Below are 21,875 nucleotides of genomic sequence, written 5' to 3'. Positions count from 1 at the left end.
TGTCCTAAGGTCATAGGATCCATTTTGCGACCTTCTGAACTTTGGGAGTTCTAGCACCACCTTAGATATGAAAACCAGCGGCTGGGTGCTTTTGGGCCAAACAACAGGAGACGGTGAGTTCTAGTCCCACTTCAGGTATAAAAGCTGCCTGGGTGACTTTGGGCCAATCACCAGGAAAAAGTGAGTTGTAGTTCCGCCCTGGTACGAAAGCTGCTTTGGTGACTTTGGGCCAATCACTAGGTGATTGTGAATTCTAGTCCTGCTTTTAGGATTGAAGGCCAGCTGGGTGCCTTTGGGCCAAGGACCAGGAGGCGGTGAGTTCTAGCCCCACCTTAGGCAGGAAAGCGGCTGGGTGACTTTAGGCCAGTCTATCTCTCTCAGCCCATCCCACCTCACAGGGCTGTTGTGATCGGAAAAGAGGAGGAGGAAGCAGTACACATTGCACCAGCCACCTTGACCTATGTAGAATAATAATCAAGGCAGGATTAAAAAAATAATAAAATAAAATGATGTAAGGTAAAGGATACCTGCCCTCGATGACCGTGATTATATCGTTCATCTGGATTAGGAGCTTGTCTGGTTCTTCAAAATCCTGCAAGGCCCGCATATCCGTGGGTTGAGCCTGAGGGAAGGAAGGCGAAGGGTTTATAGGGGACATCTGTAAGTCCTCAATTTACGACAGATCATTTAGTGCAGGGGTAGGCAATCTGGGCCCTTTTGATGACTCGTGGACTTCAACTCCCAGCATTCCTGTGCTGGCATGACTCAGCTTGGAAACCTCTCCCTTTCCCCTCAGCGTGGCTGGCTCAGGAATTCTGGGAGTTGAGGTCCACGAGTCATAAAAGAGCCAAGGTTGCCCACCCCTGGTATAGGGTCTCCTGCCTAAGCAGGGGGTTGGTCTAGATGACCTCCAAGGTCCCTTCCAACTTTGCTCTGCTATTCTATTCTATTCTATTCTATTCCATTCCATTCCATTCTATTCTATTCCATTCCATTCTATTCCATTCCATTCTATTCTATTTCTATTCCATTCCTATTTTCTATTCTATTTCTATATTCTATTCTATTCTATACCATTCTATTATTTCTACATATCATTCCATTCCATCCCTATTCCCATATTCTATTCTATTTCTTATTCTGTTCTATTCTATTCCTTATTCTGTTCTGTTGTTCTATTCTATTCTATTCTATTCTATTCCTATTCCTATTCCTATTCTAATTTATTCTATTCTATTTCTATTCTCCAAGCTCCCTTCCAACTCTATTATTGTTGTTGTTGCTATTATTGTTGTTATTATTACATTCCCATATTCTACAATTAGGAAGGAACCCCGTAATGTAGGTAGATGGGAACTCTTTTTCATATCTGCTACCAAGGAAGCATTATTTATCTGATTGTAAAGGTAAAGGTAAAGGTTCCCCCGCACGTGCGTGCTAGTCGTTTCCGACTCTAGGGGCTGGTACTCATCTCTGTTTCAAAGCCGAAGAGCAAGTGCTTGTCCGAGGACGTCTCTGTGGTCATGTGGCCGGCATGACTAGACGTCAAAGGCGCACGGAACGCTGTTACCTTCCCACCGGAGTGGTCCCTATTTTTCTACTTGCATTTTTACGTGCTTTCGAACTGCTAGGTTGGCAGAAGCTGGGACGAGTAACAGGCGCTCACTCTGCTACGCGGCACAAGGGATTCGACCCGCCAAACTGCCAGCCTTCTGATCGACAAGCTCAGCGTCCTAATCCACCGCGTCCCTATCTGATTATATGCCTACCCAATTCAATTCTGACTTATTATTTTTATGAGTTTGAGCCTTCCAGGAGATGGCATTGCGGTAGTCAAGTTGGGAGATGACCAAGGTGTGGGTGACCGAGACCAGGGCTTGTTCGTTACCTCCAAGAGGAAATCCCGCAGAGCCACGAAGGTGGGACGGTCTTCCGGTTTGTTTGCCCAGCACTGCAACATGACGTTGTATATATCCTGGGGACAATCTTCTGGCCGGCCCAGTTGTTCGCCTTCCTTATCGATCTTGTGCAGAATCTGCCGGGAGAAAAGAGGGATTTAAGTAGAGCTAGCAGGGTGTTTTGTTTGGAAGGCTGCCAGATCCCACCTGTGAGTGTTATGGGAAGTCCTGGAAAAGCCATTTGTCTGAAATGACACAGGGTTTCCTGCCTGAGCAGGGGGTTGGACTAGAAGACCTCTAAGGTCCCCTCCAACTCTGCTATTCTATTCTATATTCTGTTCTATTCTATATTTCTATTCTGTTCTGTTCTATTCTTTATTCTATTCTATTCTATATTCTTTTCTATTTGTAACTCTATTCTATTCTGTTCTGTTCTGTTCTGTTCTATTCTATTCCTATTCTATTCTTCAATATTTAGATGACCTCCAAGGTCCCTTCCAACTTTATATTATTATTATCATTATCATTATTATTAAAGTGACCATTCAAGCTTAAAGTAACCATTTTTCACACTTACAACCATTGCTGCAACCCTACGGCCGTGTGATCAAAATTCGGACGGTTGGCAACTGACTCATATTTATGACGGTCGCCGTGTCCCCGGGGTCACCTGATCCCCCTTTTTGCGACCTTCTGCCAAGCAAAGTCAATGGGGGGGATGCCAGATTCACTTAACAACCAGATTACGAACTGATCAACTGCCTGGATTCACTTAACAACGGCGGCAAGACAGGTCGTAAAATGGGGCAAAACTCAACTTATCCGTGGTCTTGCTGAGCTCCAGAAATGTTGCGCTCCCTTGGGGTTGTTGAGGACTAGTTGTTATCTCAAAGGCCCTCCCGTAAAATACGCTCAGTGAGGATTCCTGGCCTGGGCAGGGGTTGAGCTAGATGACCTCCAAGACCCCTTCAAATCCTGAGTGATCTGGAAAAGGGAACTCCAGAGAGACCCTGCCAGTTCCTTGGAAACAAGAGTGGCCCAGAGTTGCTTCCAACCTTTGATCAAAAAGACAATAGAAGTCCTCGACTTGATTTGGTGACTGCTCGAAGTTACGGGATCAAAATCCAGACACTTGGCAACGGGCTCATATTTAATGGTCACAGCGTCGTGTGTGTGTGTGTGTGTGTGTGTGTGTGTGTGTGTGTGTGTGTGTGTGACGGGATCCCCTTTGGCGACCTTCTGACAAGCAAAGTCAATGGGGGAAGCCAAACCATCTTGCTAACTTTAACCACTGCACCGATTCATTTAACAACCGTGCCAAGGACGGTCGCAAAATGGGGCAAAACTCACCTAATAGACGCCTTGCTTAACCACAGAAACCTGACAAGCAAAGTCAACGGTGGGAGCCAGATTCACTTAGTGACCATGTTTCTCACTTCCTAACAACGGTGGCAAGGGAGGTTGCAAAACGGGGCAAAACTCAACATCAAGGATACCGCTGAGCTGCAGCGGGAACTTTGGGGGTCCGTGGGGGGGGGTCCCCAGTCGTGGACTCCCTGCAGACCCCGATTTATTTTCTTCCCGCCGTACCTGGCTGCCATTCAGGCCGACCCACGGCTCCTGTCCGTAAGTGAACATCTCCCAGAGGGTGACGCCGAACATCCAGGTGTCGCTGGCGTGGGAAAAAGTGCGGGTCTTCAGACTCTCCGGGGCACACCTGATCCACGATGGGGAGGCGGGGCAGCCCAGGTTGGGGAGAGAAAGCAGAAAGAGATCTGGTCACGCCCTTGAGGTGACAGGACTTCTTCGAGACCCACCGATCCCCCCCCAAATCTACTCCTAGAGTCGAAAAAGAGATTCCCATCAAGCTGTGGTTGCACAGTGCCAGGGAGCGTGTCTTGAATACTTCACCTGGTTAGTTGAGGAGCAATGGATACACGCTCAGAGCCTAGTGGTTAAGCACCAGGCTAGAAGCCAGAAGACTGGGAGTTCTAGTTCCTCCGTAGGCAAGAAAGCTGGCTGGATGACTTTGGGCCAATCACCAGGAGACGGTGAGTTCTAGTCCCACATTCGGCATGAAAGCCAATTGGGTGACTTTGGGCCAATCACCAGGAGATGGTGAGTTCTAGTCCCGCCTTAGGCATGAAAGCCGGCTGGGTGACTTTGAGCCAATCACCAGGAGACGGTGAGTTCTAGTCCCGCCTTAGGCATGAAAGCTGGCTGGGTGACTTTGGGCCAATCACCAGGAGACGGTGAGTTCTAGTCCCGCCTTAGGCATGAAAACCAGCTGAGTGACTTTGGGCCAATCACCAGGAGTCGGTGAATTCTAGTCTTGCCTTAGACATGAAATCCAACTGAGTGACCTTGGTCCCTTTCTCAGCCCCAATTCTCCCTGCAAATTCCGCTAGTCCAGGGCATTTGTGAACCGAGAAGGTGGGTTAATTAGGATAAAAGGTTCCGACAGAAATTAATATCTTTAGCTCAGTGTCCTTTCTGGTCTCTAAGCTTGGTTGTTTGTGGAGAGGAGGAGGAGGAGGAGGGAAAGGATTATGGGGTGCTAGCGCTCTCTGAGCTTGGTTTTCTTGCAGATGTTTCATTACCAAACTAGAAGCGACCTGGAATTAAAGAGAAACTTCCTGAGTGTGAAGACAATTAACCAGCGGAACAGCCAGCCACCAGAAATCGTGGAGGCTCCATCACTGGAGGTTTTTAAGAAGAGACTGGACAGCGCTTTGTCTGAAATGGGATAGGGTTTCCTGCCTGAGCAGGGGGTTGGACTAGAAGACCTCCAAGGTCCCTTCCAGCTCTGCTCTATTCTATTCTATTCTATTCTATTCTATTCTATTCTATTCTATTCTATTCTACTCTATTCTATTCTGTAATTCTATTCTATTCTATTCCATTCCATTCCATTCCATTCTATTCTATTCTACTCTACTCTATTCTATTCTGTAATTCTACTCTATTCTATTCTATTCTATTCTAGTCTATTCCATTCTTTAATTCTATTCCATTCCATCCCATTCCATTCCATTCCATTCCATATTTTCTATTCTATTCTTCTTATTCTTATTCTATTCTAGGTAACATCATCAGTGCTAGAAGCGAGAGGGGTTTGTGGCGAGGAGGAGGAGAACTGTGGAGTCTTTGGCGCTTTCTGAGTTTGGTTGTTTCCTTGCGGATGTTTCATTATCAAACTAGGCAACATCATACAATGCCACACCACAAACTAGTGTAACATCATCAGACTAGCACTGCTAGTGTTGCGTAGTTGGATACTGAAACGTCTGCAAGAAAACCAGCAAGCTCAGAGACCACCAAGGACCCCCACAGCCCTAGTCTTTCTCTTTTCCTTATCCTCCTCCTCCTCCTCTCCACAAAACCCCACTCCTTCCTAGCACTGATCATGCTACCTAGCTGGCTGACGAGACGTCTGCAAGAAAACCGCCACACTCAAGAGAGACCCCAGGACCCCATAATCCTTTTCTTCCTCCTCCTCCTCCTCCTCCATTCCACAAAACCTCCCCCTTCCAGCACGGATGCTGCTACCTAGCTGGGTCACGAAACGTCTGCAAGAAAACAAGCACGCTCGGAGAGCAGCCCACAAGAACCGTTTCAGCCACGCCGTGGGAACGCAGCCCAAGGGTCTTCCGTGAGGGAGGGAGAGAGACCCTCACCACGCAAAGGGGACCTTGCGGTGCTCCTGCATGATATAATGGTCGTTGTTCTTGGGCAGGGCCCGCATGAGCCCGAAGTCGCCGATCTTGACCAGGTCATTTGCAGCCAGCAGGATATTCCGGGCGGCCAGATCGCGATGGATGAAGCGCTTGGATTCCAGGTAGGCCATGCCGCGGGCGATCTGGATGGCGTACTGGCAGAGGGTGGCGATCAGGAAGTGACTCAGGTTCTTGCGAAGGCGGTCCAGCAGTGAGCCCAGGGGGGCCAGTTCCGTCACCTGAGCAGCAAACGGGCGACACGGCCCAGAAGAACAATAAGTGTCCTGGTTCCGACAGATGAAACTCTTCAAAAGAACCTTGAGGCATTGTTTACCTTAAGGACCTTTTATTCAAGTAGCATAATATCGGCATTTGCATAATCGAAGCCAAAAACTGAATCCACCCCTCCCCGGGCACCTAGTATTAAAGCACAATTCCCTCCTCCAATTAACAGTCATAAATCACATCCCCCAATTAGCTTGAAGCGCAGGCTTTCTCTCCAGCCCGCCAATTCTTTATCAGCTCTGGGCTCAGTAACCTTGATTCCCACGCTGAGTTTAGTGTTGTTATGTCTAGCCGGACTCTCGTTCGCATCCCCCGCCTCCCAGCATCATCTAACTCTAACAGCGAAAGGGGAAAAAGATGGCTACGTTTCCATCTTTTGTCAATGCAAAAAACATCTGATGTTAGAAAGCATTGACGTAAGAATAATAAGAATTGTATTTGCTTATTGTGGAAGGATGTTTATTACCGGAAGAAGAGAGGATGTATTAGAGTGTAATGGATACATTGACTTTAAAGATTAAAGAGAATATTGTGTGCTTCAGAACATGGGATAATTTCTATCAATGGCTAGAAAAACGAGCTAGAAAGGAACGTGATATGTAATTTTGAATATATATTAGCAAGAAGGCGGCTATCGAGCAATCAATTAACATATTGTTTATGATAATTAACTATATCTATTATTGTTTGCTAAACGCATGGACCCAGACATGATTATCGGAAACAAACAAATTAAGTAGAAAATAGAATCGAACAGAAGAAAGAATAGAATAGAAATACAGACTAGAATAGAAATACAGACTAGACTAGAATATGAATGGTTTAGAATAGAAAATGAATAGAATAGGATGGAATAGAATAGAAAATAAAAAAGCAATAGGATACAATAGAGGAATGAATAGAATAGAATAGAATAGAATAGAATAGAATAGAATAGAATAGAATAGAATAGAATAGAATAGAATAGAATAGAATAGCATAGAATAGAATAGAATAGAGAATTATGGGAATAGAATAGAATAGAATAGAATAGAATAGAGAATTATGGGAATAGAATAGAATAGAATAGAATAGAATAGAATAGAATAGAATAGAATAGAATAGAATAGAATAGAATAGAATAGAAAATATGGAATGGAATAGGATAGGATAGGATAGAATAGAATAGAATAGAATAGAATAGAATAGAATAGAATAGAATAGAATAGAATAGAATAGAATAGAATAGAATAGAATAGAATAGAATAGAATAGAATAGGTTTAGAATAGAAAATGAATGGAATGGAATAGAATAGAACAGAAAATATGGAATAGAATAGAATATAAAAAGGAATAGGATAGAATAGAGGAATGAATAGAACAGAACAGAATAGAAATGGAATGAATAGAATAGTGGAATGAATAGAATAAAATAGAACAGAAAAGAGTTGGAAGGGACCTTGTAGGTCATCTAGTCCAACCCCCTGCCGAAGCAGGAGTCCCTACACCATTTCCGACATGTTCACCTGTGCCCCCTTCCTTACAAGGGGAGGATGCTCACGGGGGGGGGGGGGCTTCCCCATTTTTCCAGAGCCCTGCCCGGCCCTCCTCCTCACCATCTTCATGGGATTGGAGAGCACCACCCCGTAGAGGCGGATGAGGTTGACGTGGTCCAGGGAATGCATGGCGTTGACCTCCCGGATGAAGTCGTCCAGGGCTTCCGGCTGGTTCAGAACATCCGTCTTGAGACACTTGACCGCCACGTTCAGCTGCAGAGGGAAGAAGGCAAAGAGGAAAGGGCGGTAAATCTTGCACAAGGTCTAGACTACTGCAACGCTCTCTACATGGGGCTGCCCTTGAAGACCACTCAGAGGCTTCAACTGTTGCAGGATGCGGCCGCGCGAGTTGTGATGGGGGCTTCCCGATACTCCCATGTAACACCTCTACTCCGCGAGCTGCATTGGCTTCCGGTTGCCCTCTGGGTGAGATTCAAGGTGCTGGTGATGACCTATAAAGCCCTAAATGGCATGGGTCCGGGATACCTGAGGGAACACCTGCTGCCGGCATCAAGTTCCCTTCGTCCAGTGCGCTCACACAGGGAGGGTCTCCTCAGGGTGCCGCCGGTAAGATTGCCGGCGGATAACACCCAGGGATAGGGCCTTCTCAGTGGGGGCGCCTGCCCTTTGGAACCAGCTGCCAGTGGAGCTGAGGACTGCCCCCGACCTTCGTTCATTCCGCCAGGACCGGAAGACCTGGCTCTTTGAGCTCTCCGGCCCAGGCTGAGAATTTTTTAACCGGGGTTTTTATTTTAAGGGATAATTTAATCTTTTTAAATTGTTTTTTAACTTTTGTATTTTGTATTGCTGATTTTAAATACCCTGTAAACCGCCCTGAGTCCTTCGGGAAAGGGCGGTATATAAATCTAATTAAATTAAATTAAATTAGAATTCATTCCAGGCCTTTTCAAGACCTGAGTAGAGTTTGTGCCAGTGTTGGGCAACTACGGCCCTTTTACGGCCTGTGGACTTCAACTCCCAGAATTCCTGAGCCAGCCAGGCTGGCTTAGGAATTCTGGGAGTTGGAGTCCGCGGGTTGTAAAAGGGGCCTAGTTGCCCGCTCCTGTTTTATACTGAGGCTTTATTTACGATGGTGGCCGATCCCTTTTTCTGACAAACCAAGTCAATGAGGAAGCCAGATTCACTTAGTGACTGTGTTACTAATTTCACAACTTCAAGGATTCACTTAGCAACTGTGGCAAGAAAGGTTGTAAAATGGGGGGGGAGGGGCTGGAACTCACTTAACAACTGTCTCACTTATAAGTTGGGACTACTTGCAATATTATTATTTTCATTCTGACCGGTTGCTCACTTTTCCTGTAGACTTCCTTCCTTCCCTTTATTTATTATTTATTTATAAAATGTATTGGCTGCCCATCTTACTACAGAGGAACTCTGGATGGCTTACAATTATAAAACATAAACATACACAGACTTTTACTGGTATTTATTTATGCTTTGTGTGTGTGTGTGTGTGTCTGTGTCTGTGTGTGTGTGTGTGTGTATGTAATGTATGTATGTGTGTGTGTGTGTGCATATATATGTATATGTGTGTGTCTATATATATATTTGTGTTTGTATACACACGTACATGTGTATGCATATACTGTATCCATACACACAGATATGTATACAGAGTGCAAATACCAATGAATTAACGTGTGCATATGTGTATTTATATATTTTTTGGATGGAACCTTGTAGGGTAGGCAAGGCAGGTTGTATGATGTGTGTGAGTTCTGACACTGTATACATATTACACACACACACACACACACACACACACACACACAGAGTGAGAGAGAGACACGTTTAAAAAAAAGGTGCTGAAACTCACACACGTCATACAACCCACCTTGCCTACCCTACAAGTTTCCATCCATTCTGGGCGTTCTGTGACAAAAAAAGCCGTGTGTGTCTGTGTGTGTATAAATAATATACACATACATAAATACATACATAGATACACACACATATATACATACTCACATACATACGTACACGTACACACACACACACATGCAGGTATGTGTGGGTGGGTAACCCACTCCCGAGCGGATCTTATTCCCAGGAGTATGTCTTCCCTTAAAGCAGACATGTCAAACACAAGGCCCGGGGGCCGGATTTGGCCCGCAAAGTGATTTCATGCGGCCCACAAAGCCATCCTGGAAACAGTGAGGGAATGGCCCCCACTGCCTTGGCCCTGGCTCAGAGACCCTCCTCCTGCCAGAGACCCTCAGATCTGTCCCACTCCTGCCCATAGGCACCCTTGATGCCAATGATATAGAGCTGGCCATGCCCACCCAGTAGGACATACGCAATCTAGCCACGTCCACCCTGGCCATACCCACCCGGCCCCTTGAGGGCAACCGCCATGCTGATGCGGCCCTCAATGAAATTGAGTTTGACACCCCTGCCTTAAAGAAAGACCAGGTGGCCGCAAGCACGGAGGCCTCCCCCGCTCCTCACTTACCACCTTGCCCGACGGGGCGCACCACTCTCCGCGGCGCACCACCCCGAAAGAGCCGTCGCCCAGCTTCTCCAGCAGCACCAGGTCCTTCTCGCTGATCAGGCAGGTCAAGGCTTGCTGCTGGGCCTCCTCCAGCGCCAACGGGCTGGGCTGCTTGGGCAGGAGACCCGCGGGCAGCTGGGGCATCTCCAAGTCGGGGCGCTTCCCGCTGAACACCTGTGGGCAGCCCGAGGGGCCGAAGCCCAGGACCGGAGTTACGGACGAGAAGCCTTCATTTTTATCCCACCTCACCTTACATGTAATTCAATCTGTCTTCCCCCCCCCCTCCTGCTTTACCCCTCCACAACAACCCTGTGAGGTGGGTTCAGCTGAGAAAAAGCGACTGGCCCAAAGTTAACCAGCCGGCTTTCATGCCTAAGGCGGGACTTGAACTCAGAGTTTCCAGGTGATTGGCCCAAAGTCACCCACACAACTTTTAAGGCTAAGGCAAGACTTGAACTCAGAGTCTCCGGGAGATTGGCCAAAAACTACACCGCCAACTTGGCTAAGGCAGGACTCGAACTCAGTGTCTCCTGGTGACTGGCCCAAAGTCACCCACACAGTTTTCATGGCTAAGGTGGGACTCGAACTCGGCCCGAAAACACCCAGTTCGCTTTTGTGCTGGACTAGAACTCACCATTTCCTGCCTTCTAGGTTCACTAAAATGGGGTTTTGGCCCTATTTACTTAATGTTTTGATTGTCTTTAACGTTCCGATTTTCTCAGTTTAATTTTTCTTTTGCTGTATTTCTTCCAATGTGCTTGCCCCACCCTCCTGTTGTGCCTTATCTATCACTGAGCGGTTATCAGATTTAATGTACACGCACATGTGTACACAACCTCACGCCCCTATGTCCTCAGTAGTGTAATACACCATAGGTATAACTCTGGTACTTTTCTCTAAAAAGTTATTTTTATTAACGGATTCTCTATTCTTGGCAACCAACCTTGTTTGCTCTTGTCTTTTCTTAAGAGTGTAAAGTTCAACTTTCCCGAGTTACTTAGCGGTCCCGGGATTTTTAATAATAATAATAATAATAATAATAATAATAATAATAATAATAATAATAATAATAATAATAATAACAACAACAACAATAACAATAATCACAACAACAACAATAATAATAATAATAAGTAGTAGTAGTAGTAGTTGGAAGGGACCTTGGAGGTCATCTAGTCCAACCCCCTTGTGGTGAGCCATCCCAGTACTAAACAAATCACGATCTGATCCAATTATCATTTTGCAAAGACAGTCAAGGCCGCTAGTACCTTTCTCCTACAATATTGTGACTTCTGACCAAGACAGTTCTATCAACCTTTCTAAAAAGGTAAAAGTTCCCCCGCACACGCGTGCTAGTCGTGTCCGACTCTAGGGGCCGGTGCTCACCTCCATTTCAAAGACGAAGAGCCAGCGCTTGTCCGTCTCCGTGGTCATGTGGCCGGCATGACTAGACGCCAAAGGTGCACGGAACGCTGTTACCTTCCCACCAGAGTGGTCCCTATTTTTCTACTTGCCTTTTTACGTGCTTTCGAACTGCTAGGTTGGCAGAAGCTGGGATGAGTAACAGGCGCTCACTCTGCTACGCGGCACTCGGGATTCGACCCGCCAAACTGCCGACCTTCTTCTGATCGACAGGCTCAGCGTCCTAACCCACTGAGCCACCGCGTCCCTATCAACGTTTCTAATTTTCTTTTTAAAGATTCTAGAGCTTCCTAGGCCTCATGAGCCCCTCTCTCACCTTGCTCATCCAGGATTTCCGTTTGCACACAGCCTTCCTCCTCTTCACGGCCTCCCAGAGGCGTCTCTGCCCTACAAACAACAAACAACAGCTGATCACAAAACCAGATGTTTCATTCTAGGCATTTGTTCCAGGTTGGAAGGTTTTTTGGGATAGGTAGTTCCACCAACATTGCAGAAGGTTGGCGCTGTGAGTTCTCTTCATAATAATAATAATAATAATAATAATAATAATAATAATAATAATAATAATAATAATAATAATACAGATTGCCATTTGGAACACAATGCTCCAGATATCGCAGTCATAGAGAACCGAAGCATACAGCTGATTGATATCGCTGTACCAGGAGATGCCAGAGTCGAAGAAAAAGAACTGGGAGAAATTACGAAATACCGCGACCTGGCCATCGAAACTGCGCGATTATGGATGAAACGCGTAACCGTGATCCCCATTGTCATCGGGGCACTGGGAACGATGTCCAAAAACTTTGCAAAACACATCAAGAAATTGCAGCTTCCTGCAATAACTCCAACAAAGCTACAAAAAACTGCGCTACTCGGAACTTTAAGGAGGTACCTGGTTGATACCTAGGATGCTGGCAGCAACCCGTGTCAACCATTAATGCCAGTCAATTTGAGTGTTCAGTTGACTGAGTTTCATGTTTTATGAATAAAAGTTTTATATAATAATAACAACAACAACAACAACAACAACAACAATAATAATAATAATAATAATAATAATAATAATAATAATAATAATAATAAAAAGTTGGAAGGGACCTTGGAGGTCATCTAGTCCAATCCCCTGCTCAGGCAGGAAACCCTATATACCCTTTCAGACAAATGGCTGTCCAGTCTCTTCTTAAAAACTAATCCAGCCAGTTCCGAAATACGGAATTAGAAGTTCTCAAACTTTGCTTACAAATAGTCCTCAACTTACAACAGTTCGCTTTAGTGACCAAATTTACAATGGCACTTGGAAAAAGCGAGATAGGGCCGTTTTTCATACTTACGACCATTGCAGCATCCACATGATCACGTGATCAAATTCAAGGGCTTAGCATACTTGGCACGTACTTATGACGTCCTGGTCTCACGGGATCCCCTTTGGGGACCTTTCCCAGCTAGCTTCCAAGAAACAAATTCAATGGAGGAAGCCAGATCCACTTAACGACCGAACACTTCCTCTTAACAACTGCAGCCATTTGCTTAACAGTGGAAAAAATGGTTGTAAAATGGGGCGCAACTCATTTAACTGTCTTGCTTAGCAACGGAATTTTGGTGCTCCACTGTGGTCTTCTGCCTGACAGTCCTCATCTTACGACAATTCATTTAATGACCATTCGAAGTTACAACGGCGCCAAAAATAGTGACTTGTGAACGTTTTTCACACTTACGACCACTGCATCATCATCCCCGAGGGTCATGTGATTAAAATCCAGACGCCGGGCAACTGACTCATATTTATGACGGCTGCAGGGTCCCCCGGGATCATGCCGTCCCCTTTTGCGACCTTCTGATAAACCAAGTCCATGGGCAGGGGGGGAAGGAAGATTGGCTTAACAACCGTGTTCCTAACTTAACGACTGCAGTGATTCACTTAACAACGATGGCAAGGAAGCTCGTAAAACGGGGCAAAATCCGCTTAGCGACCGCCTCACTTAGCGAAAGAAATTTTGGCCTCCGAAATTGCAGCTGCAGATTTACGAAACCTGAGTTTTGCAAAACTGCCAGGTCCGGAGAGGTGGGTTTAGGGCCGAAGGACTCGCTCACTCACCCGGCCGCCCCATTCCGATTTTCTCCAGGTCCTCGTTCTTGACATACTCGAAGTGCGACAGGCGAGTGACGTTGAGGTCATCGCGGATGCGGAGGAAGTACTGCTGAAGCTGGACCTCGGTCAGGAGTTCGAGCAGCCAGTCGGTGCCTTCATCAGCTTGCATGCCACAGCTCAGCTTCTGCAAAGGAAGAGCCACGTCAGGATGGGCGGCCACTGAGGAAGGCCACGGAGCTCGTTCTGAAAGGGGGAGTTGCTGCTCACGGCATGCCAGGTCTCCTCCGCTAAAGCTGAATGTTGCAGAGATGGGGAGGGGAGGGAAGGGAAGGGGCAGCGAGGTGGGAGGGAGGGGAGAAGAGGAAAAGGGGAAATAGAATGGAATGGAATGGAATAGGAGAAGAAGAATAGAATAGAATAGAATAGAATAGAATAGAATAGAATAGAATAGAATAGAATAGAATAGAATAGAATAGAATAGAATAGTAAAGGTTCCCCCGCACATGCGTGCTAGTCATTTCCGACTCTAGGGGCCGGTGCTCATCTCCGTTCCAAAGCCGAAGAGCCAACGCTTGTCCGAGGACGTCTCCGTGGTCATGTGGCCGGCAGGACTAGACGCCAAAGGCACACGGAACGCGGTTACCTTCCCACCGGAGTAGTCCCTGTTTTTCTACTTGCGTTTTTAGGTGCTTTCGAACTGCTAGGTTGGCAGAAGCTGGGACGAGTAACAGGCGCTCACTCTGCTACACGGCACTCGGGATTCGACCCGCCAAACTGCCGACCTTCTGATCGACAAGCTCAGCATCCTAACCCACTGAGCCACTGCGTCCCTTTAGAATAGAATAGAACACAACAGAAAATAGAATAGAACAGAACAGAAAATAGAATGAAATAGAATATGATAGAATATAGAATAGAATAGAACAGAGAATAGAACAGAACAGAACAGAACAGAACAGAATAGAATAGAATTGGAAGGGACCTTGGAGGTCTTCTAGTCCAACCCCCTGCTCTGGCAAGAGAGCCTCTACCATTTCATACAAATGGCTGTCCAGTCTCTTCTCGAAACCTTCCAGTGATGGAACACCCACAATTTCTGGTGGCAAGCTGTTCCACTGGTTATTTGTCCTCACTGTCAGGAAGTTTCTCCTTATTTCTAGGTTAGTTATCTCTTTGAGAAAAGTTTCTATTGGTTACTTCTTGTCTTGCCTTGGAGAATAGCTTGATTCCCTCTTCTTTGGGGCAGCCCCTGAGAGATTGTAAGACTGCTGTCATGTCCTCCCCCCTCGTCCTTCTCTTCATTAAACTAGACCTACCCAATTCCTGCAACCGTTCCTTATATGTTTTAGCCTCCAGAAGCCAAAGCACAAGGCAGACTAATGATATGACCATCTCTAGACCATCCCAGAGGTTCTAGAACTCTTCTGGAGGAAGTTTCATTATTACACAGTTGCTCAGCCTTGTTGGTGGATCCCCTACAGCTAAGGGATGTCCAACCTTGAGAACTTGTGAACGTCAAGTCCCAGAATTCCCCAGCCGGCATAACATGTCTTCCAAGTTGCTACGGTTGGACACCCCTATTCCAGATGACCCCCATCTTCCATGGTGAAACCCCCCCATTTTTCTCATCAGCTTTCCCTCGCCTTGTCCTTCTCCAAAGTGCCGGACTCAGGATTCCCAGAATCCCCTGGCGTGCAAACCCGGAGGATTCTGGGAAATCCGGTAGGGGTAAGCTGCTGCTGTACAACATCAGTGAAGGAAAAGAGTTGCAACGCCACTGCAAGCAATGTTTATTCTAGTCCCGCCTTAGGCATGAAAGACGGCTGGGTGACTTTGCGATTCTGAGTTCGGGTCCTGCTGTCTGAGTGACTTTGAGCCAGTCCCCCCCCCTACTCCTCCTCTGTCTGTCTCCACCCAACCCTCCTTGCAAAGTGATTGTTGTGCAAGAAAAAGTATGAATAACAACAACAACAACAATAGGAGGGGAAATTGAAAAGTGGCTAAGAACTGGGAAAACCTAGCTAATAATGAAAAATCCCGCAACACCAGGCCAATTACCTGCTTACCGACAGCTTTCAAATTGCTAAGCGGTGTGGTAGCTGATGCAGCCCAACAGCATCTAGTTGAAAACAATCTCTCTTTCCGCCCGAGCAGAAAGGAAACCGCCCCAATAGCAGAGGAACAAAAGATCAACTCCTAATAAGACAAAATGGGTTTAGGGGTATTTTAATGTTATTGTATTAATTGTATTGTATTGTATTGAATTGGGCTGTAATATTTAATATTTTTTTTTAATTTTTGTATGTTGTATTTTATTGTATTGCCCTGTACACCGCCCTGAGTCCTTCGGGAGAAGGGCGGCATAGAAATTAAATTATTATTATTATTATTAATTATTATTATTAATTATTATTATTATTATTATTATTATTATTATTATTATTATTATTATTATTATTATTATTAAAATGATCTTGGAAAACTGCAAGAAAAAGGAAGACCAACCTGAACGTGGCATGGATCGACTACAAACAGGCATTTGACTCTCTGCCACCTGACTGGATAAATCAAGTGCCTAGAACACAGGTCTGCAACCCGCGGCTCCAGAGCCGCATGCGGCTCTTTCAGCCGTCTCCTGCAGCTCCCAGTCCTCTGCCATGTGCAGTCCAAAAAAAAAAAAAAGTGGGACTAAAAAAGTTCAACCAATCCATTCAAATATGCAGGGCAGGTGCATATCTCGCCTTGGCTCCACTCTTCAGTCAAACCCTGTTCTGCGCATGCGCGCATGTATGCGCATGCGCACACATTTTTTGCGGCTCCCAGTTTTTCCTTTTGTGAGGGAACCGGTTCCGAGTGGCTCTTTCACTCTTTCAGGTTGCTGACCCCTGGCCTAGAAATAACAGGAGTCAGTAGAAACACCAGAAAATTTGTGCAAAGACACAGTTGCAGGTCAACGGTGAAAGACTGGGAGAGGTTATTAATATCAAGAGGAACAGTTCAAGGAGATTCATTGTCACCACTACTATTCTGCTATTGCACCGTTTCCTCTGTCAACACTTCTGAATAACTCGATGTGGTCGTTTAGAAGCCACCTATTTTCACATGTGGTGGGACTTGCGGAAATATAAAAGCTTTTGGGGTTAAAATTTGGTGGAACATTCAAAAGATTTTTAAGAGAAAGACAAAAGTTCTCTCCGCAATTGTTTTTATTGGGCATTGTTGTAGATTGTGATGTTAAAGAAACCAATTTGACGTTGAATTTGATAACAGCAGCACGGTTACTGGTGGGACATTACTGGAAGAAGGATAGTTTGCCTACTATGGAAGAATGGGTGTTTAAAGTTATCGAATCTTGCAGAAATGTCTAAGATTTCTGCTTATTTGAAGGATCATTCACAGGAAAGATATATTTCAGTTTGGAGGAGATGGATAGATTATATCCAGAATAACTATGGTACGGCAGCGAGACTTTTAGTAGCGCAATATTGGAAGAAGGAGGAACTGCCGACTATAGAAGAGTGGACTTTAAGAGTTTCTAACTTGGCGGAAATGGCGAAGATCTCAGCGTATTTGAAAGACCAATCGCAACAGAGATATATTGTGGAATGGAGGAGATGGATTGATTATATCCAGAATAAATATGGGACTAAAAAGTTTCATTTAGCATTTGAATAAGTAGTGGAGCTATATGATGTATAACTAGTTAGTAGTTATTTTATTATTATTCTGACGATGGAGAGTTAAAGTGCGATAGACTTTAATGTTTTATTGTTGTTAGCATATTTTAGATTATGTTTATTTGTATTGTTATACCCTGTATTCAGCTCTGGGAAGTCGGGGAGGGGGAGGTTGGGGAGAGGGGGGGAGGAGGGTTTTTTTTCTTTTTTGTTTTCAAAAATGTATTTTTTAAAACTTTTCAATAAAAAAAAGAATAACTATGGGACTAAAAAGTTCCATTTAGCTTATGAGTAGATTTCAGAGGGATATTGTTATTAATTTCAGGGTTAGTACTTTGTATGTATTTATGTTAAAGGGGAGTTAAAGCACATTATGAATTTGGTTAATTTTATATGATGGATAATTTTTAGTTAGAATATGATTATTATATCTATAACCCTGTATTTAGCTCTGGGAAGTGGGGGGGGGGAAGGGGGGTGGTTTGGGGTGGGTGGGTTTTGGGGATATGTATTGTAAAATCTTTTTTTTTTTTGTAAAACTCTTTAATAAAATAAAAAAAAATTCTGAATAACTCAGGACGTGGCTATCAAACATCAAAAACATCTGCCAGGCTATCCCACCTCCTTTACATGAATGATCTGAAGCTGTATGGAAGAACATCGTCTGAAATAGAATCGCTGCTGAACACTGTCTGTATATATATATACATGTAGGCCAAGATATTGCAATGGAGTTTGGCTTGGACAAATGTGCCAGACTTACTCTCAAACAAAGGAAAAATAGTGAAAACTGAAGGAATAAAAACGCCCCACGAAAATAACGTTAAGAGTCTGGATGAGGAAGATCATTATGAAGAGAAGGACGAGGGGTGACATGATAGCAGCGTTCCAGTCTCTCAGGGGCTGCCCCAAAGAAGAGGCAGTCAAGCTATTCTCCAAAGTACCTGAAAGCAGGACAAGAAGCAACGGATGGAAACTAGTCAAGGAGAGAAGCAACCTGGAACTAAGGAGAAACTTCCTGACAGTGAGAACAATTAACCAGTGGAGCAGAAGTTGTGGGTGCTCCATCACTGGAGGTTTTTAAGAAGAGACTGGACAGCCATTTGCCTGAAATGGCATAGGGTTTCCTGCCTGAGCAGGGGGTTGGACTAGATGACCTCCAAGGTCCCTTCCAACTTTATATTATTGTTATTATTATTATTATTATTATTATTATTATTATTATTATTATTATTATTATTATTATTATTACTACAAATACTTGGGTATCCTTCAAGCTGACAACATCAAGCCCACTGAAGTCAAGGAAAAGATTAGAGGTGAACACATCAAGAGAGTGAAGAAGATCTTACAAGTCCAAACTCGATGGAGGAAACATCGTGAAGGCAATCAACACCTGGGCAATTCCAGTCATTAGATACACAGCTGGAATAGTGGACTGGACTCAAGCAGAACTAAAAGCAATGGATAGGAAGACCAGAAGAATAATGACAATGAATCATCATCATCATCATCATGTTTCCAGGATGGCTTCGCGGGCCACATGAAACCACTTCGCGGGCCACATCCGGCCCCCCGGGCCTTGTGTTTGACATGTCTGCCCTATACCATTTCGGACAAATGGCTGTCCAGTCTCTTCTTAAAAACTTCCAGTGTTGGAGCATTCACCGCTTCTGGAGGCAAGGAGTTCCACTGGTTAATTGTTCTCACCGTCAGAAAGTTTCTCCTTAGTTCCAGGTTGCTTCTCTCCTTGACTAGTTTCCATCCGTGGCTTCTTGTCCTGCCCTTCATCAACGGAGTGACACTGACAGACTCTATCTACCAAGGCAAATAGGTGGAGGTGTAATGCTGCAAGTACATCAGATGGTTGAAAATGAAAAAAAAAATGGCTTTGGAAGAATATCTGAAGGACAACGATGAAGATGCACAGAAATTAGTATATCAGGAAGGCTTACTGACTACTGGAGAGGCCAAACTGGCCTACAAGACAGACCAAATGAAGAACAGAATAGAGGAGTGGGAAGACAAAGCACTACATGGCCAGTACATTAAAATAAAAATAGCTGGGAAAGCAGATAATAACAAGACCTGGCAATGGCTAAGAGCAGGAAAGTTGAAGAAAGAGACCGAGGGACTAATTCTGGCTGCACAAGACCCAGCCTTAAAGACAAATGCGTACAAAGTCAAACTTGAGAAGACAGCAACAGATAGTAAGTGCCACCTATGCAAAGAAGCTGAAGAGACAGCGGACCAACTGGTGAGCTGCTGCAAGAAGATCGCAGACTGACTACAAGCAGCGGCACGACAAAGTAGCCACAATGGCACATTGGAAGATCTGCAAGAAGTATCGTTTGCCTGCAAGCAAGAACTGGTGGGATCATAAAATAGAGAGTTACTAACTGCTCTGGGACTTCAGAATTCAAACAGACAAGCACTTGCAACATAATACCCTGGACTTAACAACTGTCAATAAGTAAAGACAGTCACTTGTCTCCATTGGTATAGGGCAGGGGTCTTCAAACTTGGCTGTTTTAGGACTTGTGGACTTCAATTCCCAGAATTCCTCAGCCAGGCACGCAAGTCCGCAAGTCATGAAGGGGCCATAGTTCCCCCACGCTGGCTGAGAAATTCTGGGAGTTGAAGTCCACAAGTCATGAAGGGGCCATAGTTCCCCCATGCTGGCTGAGGAATTCTGGGAGTTGAAGTCCACAAATCATGAAGGGGCCATAGTTCCCTCACGCTGGCTGAGGAATTCTGGGAGTTGAAGTCCACAAGTCATGAAGGGGCCATAGTTCCCCCACGCTGGCTGAGGAATTCTGGGAGTTGAAATCCACAAGTCATGAAGGGGCCATAGTTCCCCCACGCTGGCTGAGGAATTCTGGGAGTTGAAGTCCGCAAATCATGAAGGGGCCATAGTTCCCCCATGCTGGCTGAGGAATTCTGGGAGTTGAAGTCCACCAGTCATGAAGGGGCCATAGTTCCCCCACGCTGGCTGAGGAATTCTGGGAGTTGAAGTCCACCAGTCATGAAGGGGCCATAGTTCCCCCACGCTGGCTGAGGAATTCTGGGAGTTGAAGTCCACGAGTCATGAAGGGGCCATAGTTCCCCCACGCTGGCTGAGGAATTCTGGGAGTTGAAGTCCACCAGTCATGAAGGGGCCATAGTTCCCCCACGCTGGCTGAGGAATTCTGGGAGTTGAAGTCCACGAGTCATGAAGGGGCCATAGTTCTCCCACGCTGGCTGAGGAATTCTGGGAGTTGAAGTCCGCAAATCATGAAGGGGCCATAGTTCCCCCATGCTGGCTAAGGAATTCTGGGAGTTGAAGTCCACCAGTCATGAAGGGGCCATAGTTCCCCCACGCTGGCTGAGGAATTCTGGGAGTTGAAGTCCACCAGTCATGAAGGGGCCATAGTTCCCCCACTCTGGCTGAGGAATTCTGGGAGTTGAAGTCCACGAGTCATGAAGGGGCCATAGTTCTCCTACACTGGCTGAGGAATTCTGGGAGTTGAAGTCCACAAGTCATGAAGGGGCCATAGTTCCCCCACGCTGGCTGAGGAATTCTGGGAGTTGAAATCCACAAGTCATGAAGGGGCCATAGTTCCCCCACGCTGGCTGAGGAATTCTGGGAGTTGAAGTCCGCAAATCATGAAGGGGCCATAGTTCCCCCATGCTGGCTGAGGAATTCTGGGAGTTGAAGTCCACCAGTCATGAAGGGGCCATAGTTCCCCCACGCTGGCTGAGGAATTCTGGGAGTTGAAGTCCGCGAGTCATGAAGGGGCCATAGTTCTCCCACGCTGGCTGAGGAATTCTGGGAGTTGAAGTCCACAAGTCGTAAAAGGGCCAAGTTTGAAGACCCCGGGTATAGGTTCTCCTGCTTGAGCAGCGGGCTGGACTAGAAGACCTCTACGGTCCCTTCCAGCTCTACTCCATTCAAATCTGAAACTGCTCCAATGCTCCCCTATGGAGAGGAAGCCTGCTCCCCATTTCCCAGGACCCCACGGCCTGCCTCCCACTTTGCTTGGGGCTGTGTGTGTGTGTGTGTGTGTGTGTGTGTGTGTGTGTGTGTGTGTGTGTCACAAGGCCGGGTCTGGCACAAGACGCAGCAGCAGCTGGCACCTTCATCCACAGCCCTCTCCCTCTCCATCGGTGTGGGTGTGCATTCTCCCCCCCCCAAAAAAAGGGGAACGTATGGGGAAAGAAAACAGGGCTTCTGTTCGGGGGGGGGGGGTGTCCGAACAATTGTCCCACATGCTGGGAGGCAAAAAAAACCTCCCTGCCAAGCGGAATCTGGATTTTGCATCCCAACCGCTTGGGCGGAAAAGGGAAGGTGCGATTGTGCAAGAAACGACAAGGCCAAGGCCGGGGTCCTGGGAACTGGTCTGAAGGAGGTGGGATGGAGCATTAAAAAACAAATGCGGGGGGGGGGGGAATTGAGGAGGAGGAAGGAGAGGAAGGAGGGGGGGGGTGGGAAGAGAGAAACAGCTGTGCACAAACAGCAGTCCTGGGGGAGGGGAGGGGTGTCCTCTGGCGAATTTTGCAATGCCGGCTTTTTGACAACTGGGTAGAAACTACAATTAGAATAACAGAATCGCAGCGCTGGAAGGGACCTCGGAGGTCATCTAGTCCAGCCTCCTGCTTGAGCAGGAGACCCTATGCCAGGGGTAGACAACCTCGGCTCTTTTATGACTCGTGGACTTCAACTCCCAGAATTCCTGAGCCAGCCATGCTGAGGGGAAAG

The 21,875-nt window shown here is 46.0% G+C and overlaps 1 protein-coding gene and 1 long non-coding RNA gene across 4 annotated transcripts in view; one reads left to right on the top strand and one right to left on the bottom strand.

Moving 5' to 3' along the window:
• Positions 1-21,875, top strand: part of LOC310641209 — a 276,109-nt gene that overhangs the window by 37,597 nt on the left and 216,637 nt on the right. The gene's annotated exons all lie outside the window — the stretch shown is intronic.
• Positions 1-21,875, bottom strand: part of TNK2 (tyrosine kinase non receptor 2) — a gene marked incomplete at its 3' end in the record, with an annotated part of 103,433 nt that overhangs the window by 30,978 nt on the left and 50,580 nt on the right. Inside the window, exons 3-10 of the mRNA XM_083364853.1 lie at positions 13,467-13,644; positions 11,685-11,755; positions 9,908-10,120; positions 7,495-7,647; positions 5,576-5,853; positions 3,489-3,615; positions 1,889-2,035; positions 528-622 (exon numbers count right to left, since the gene is read on the bottom strand). Of these exons, the coding sequence (XP_083220979.1) occupies positions 528-622; positions 1,889-2,035; positions 3,489-3,615; positions 5,576-5,853; positions 7,495-7,647; positions 9,908-10,120; positions 11,685-11,755; positions 13,467-13,644 (1,262 nt within the window). The remainder of the gene's footprint in view (positions 1-527; positions 623-1,888; positions 2,036-3,488; positions 3,616-5,575; positions 5,854-7,494; positions 7,648-9,907; positions 10,121-11,684; positions 11,756-13,466; positions 13,645-21,875) is intronic.

The sequence above is a fragment of the Vipera ursinii genome, assembly GCF_947247035.1.
Source record: "Vipera ursinii genome assembly, chromosome: 5".
NCBI classification, from domain to species: Eukaryota; Metazoa; Chordata; class Lepidosauria; order Squamata; family Viperidae; genus Vipera; species Vipera ursinii.
This window is presented reverse-complemented; position numbering and strand designations above follow the sequence as displayed.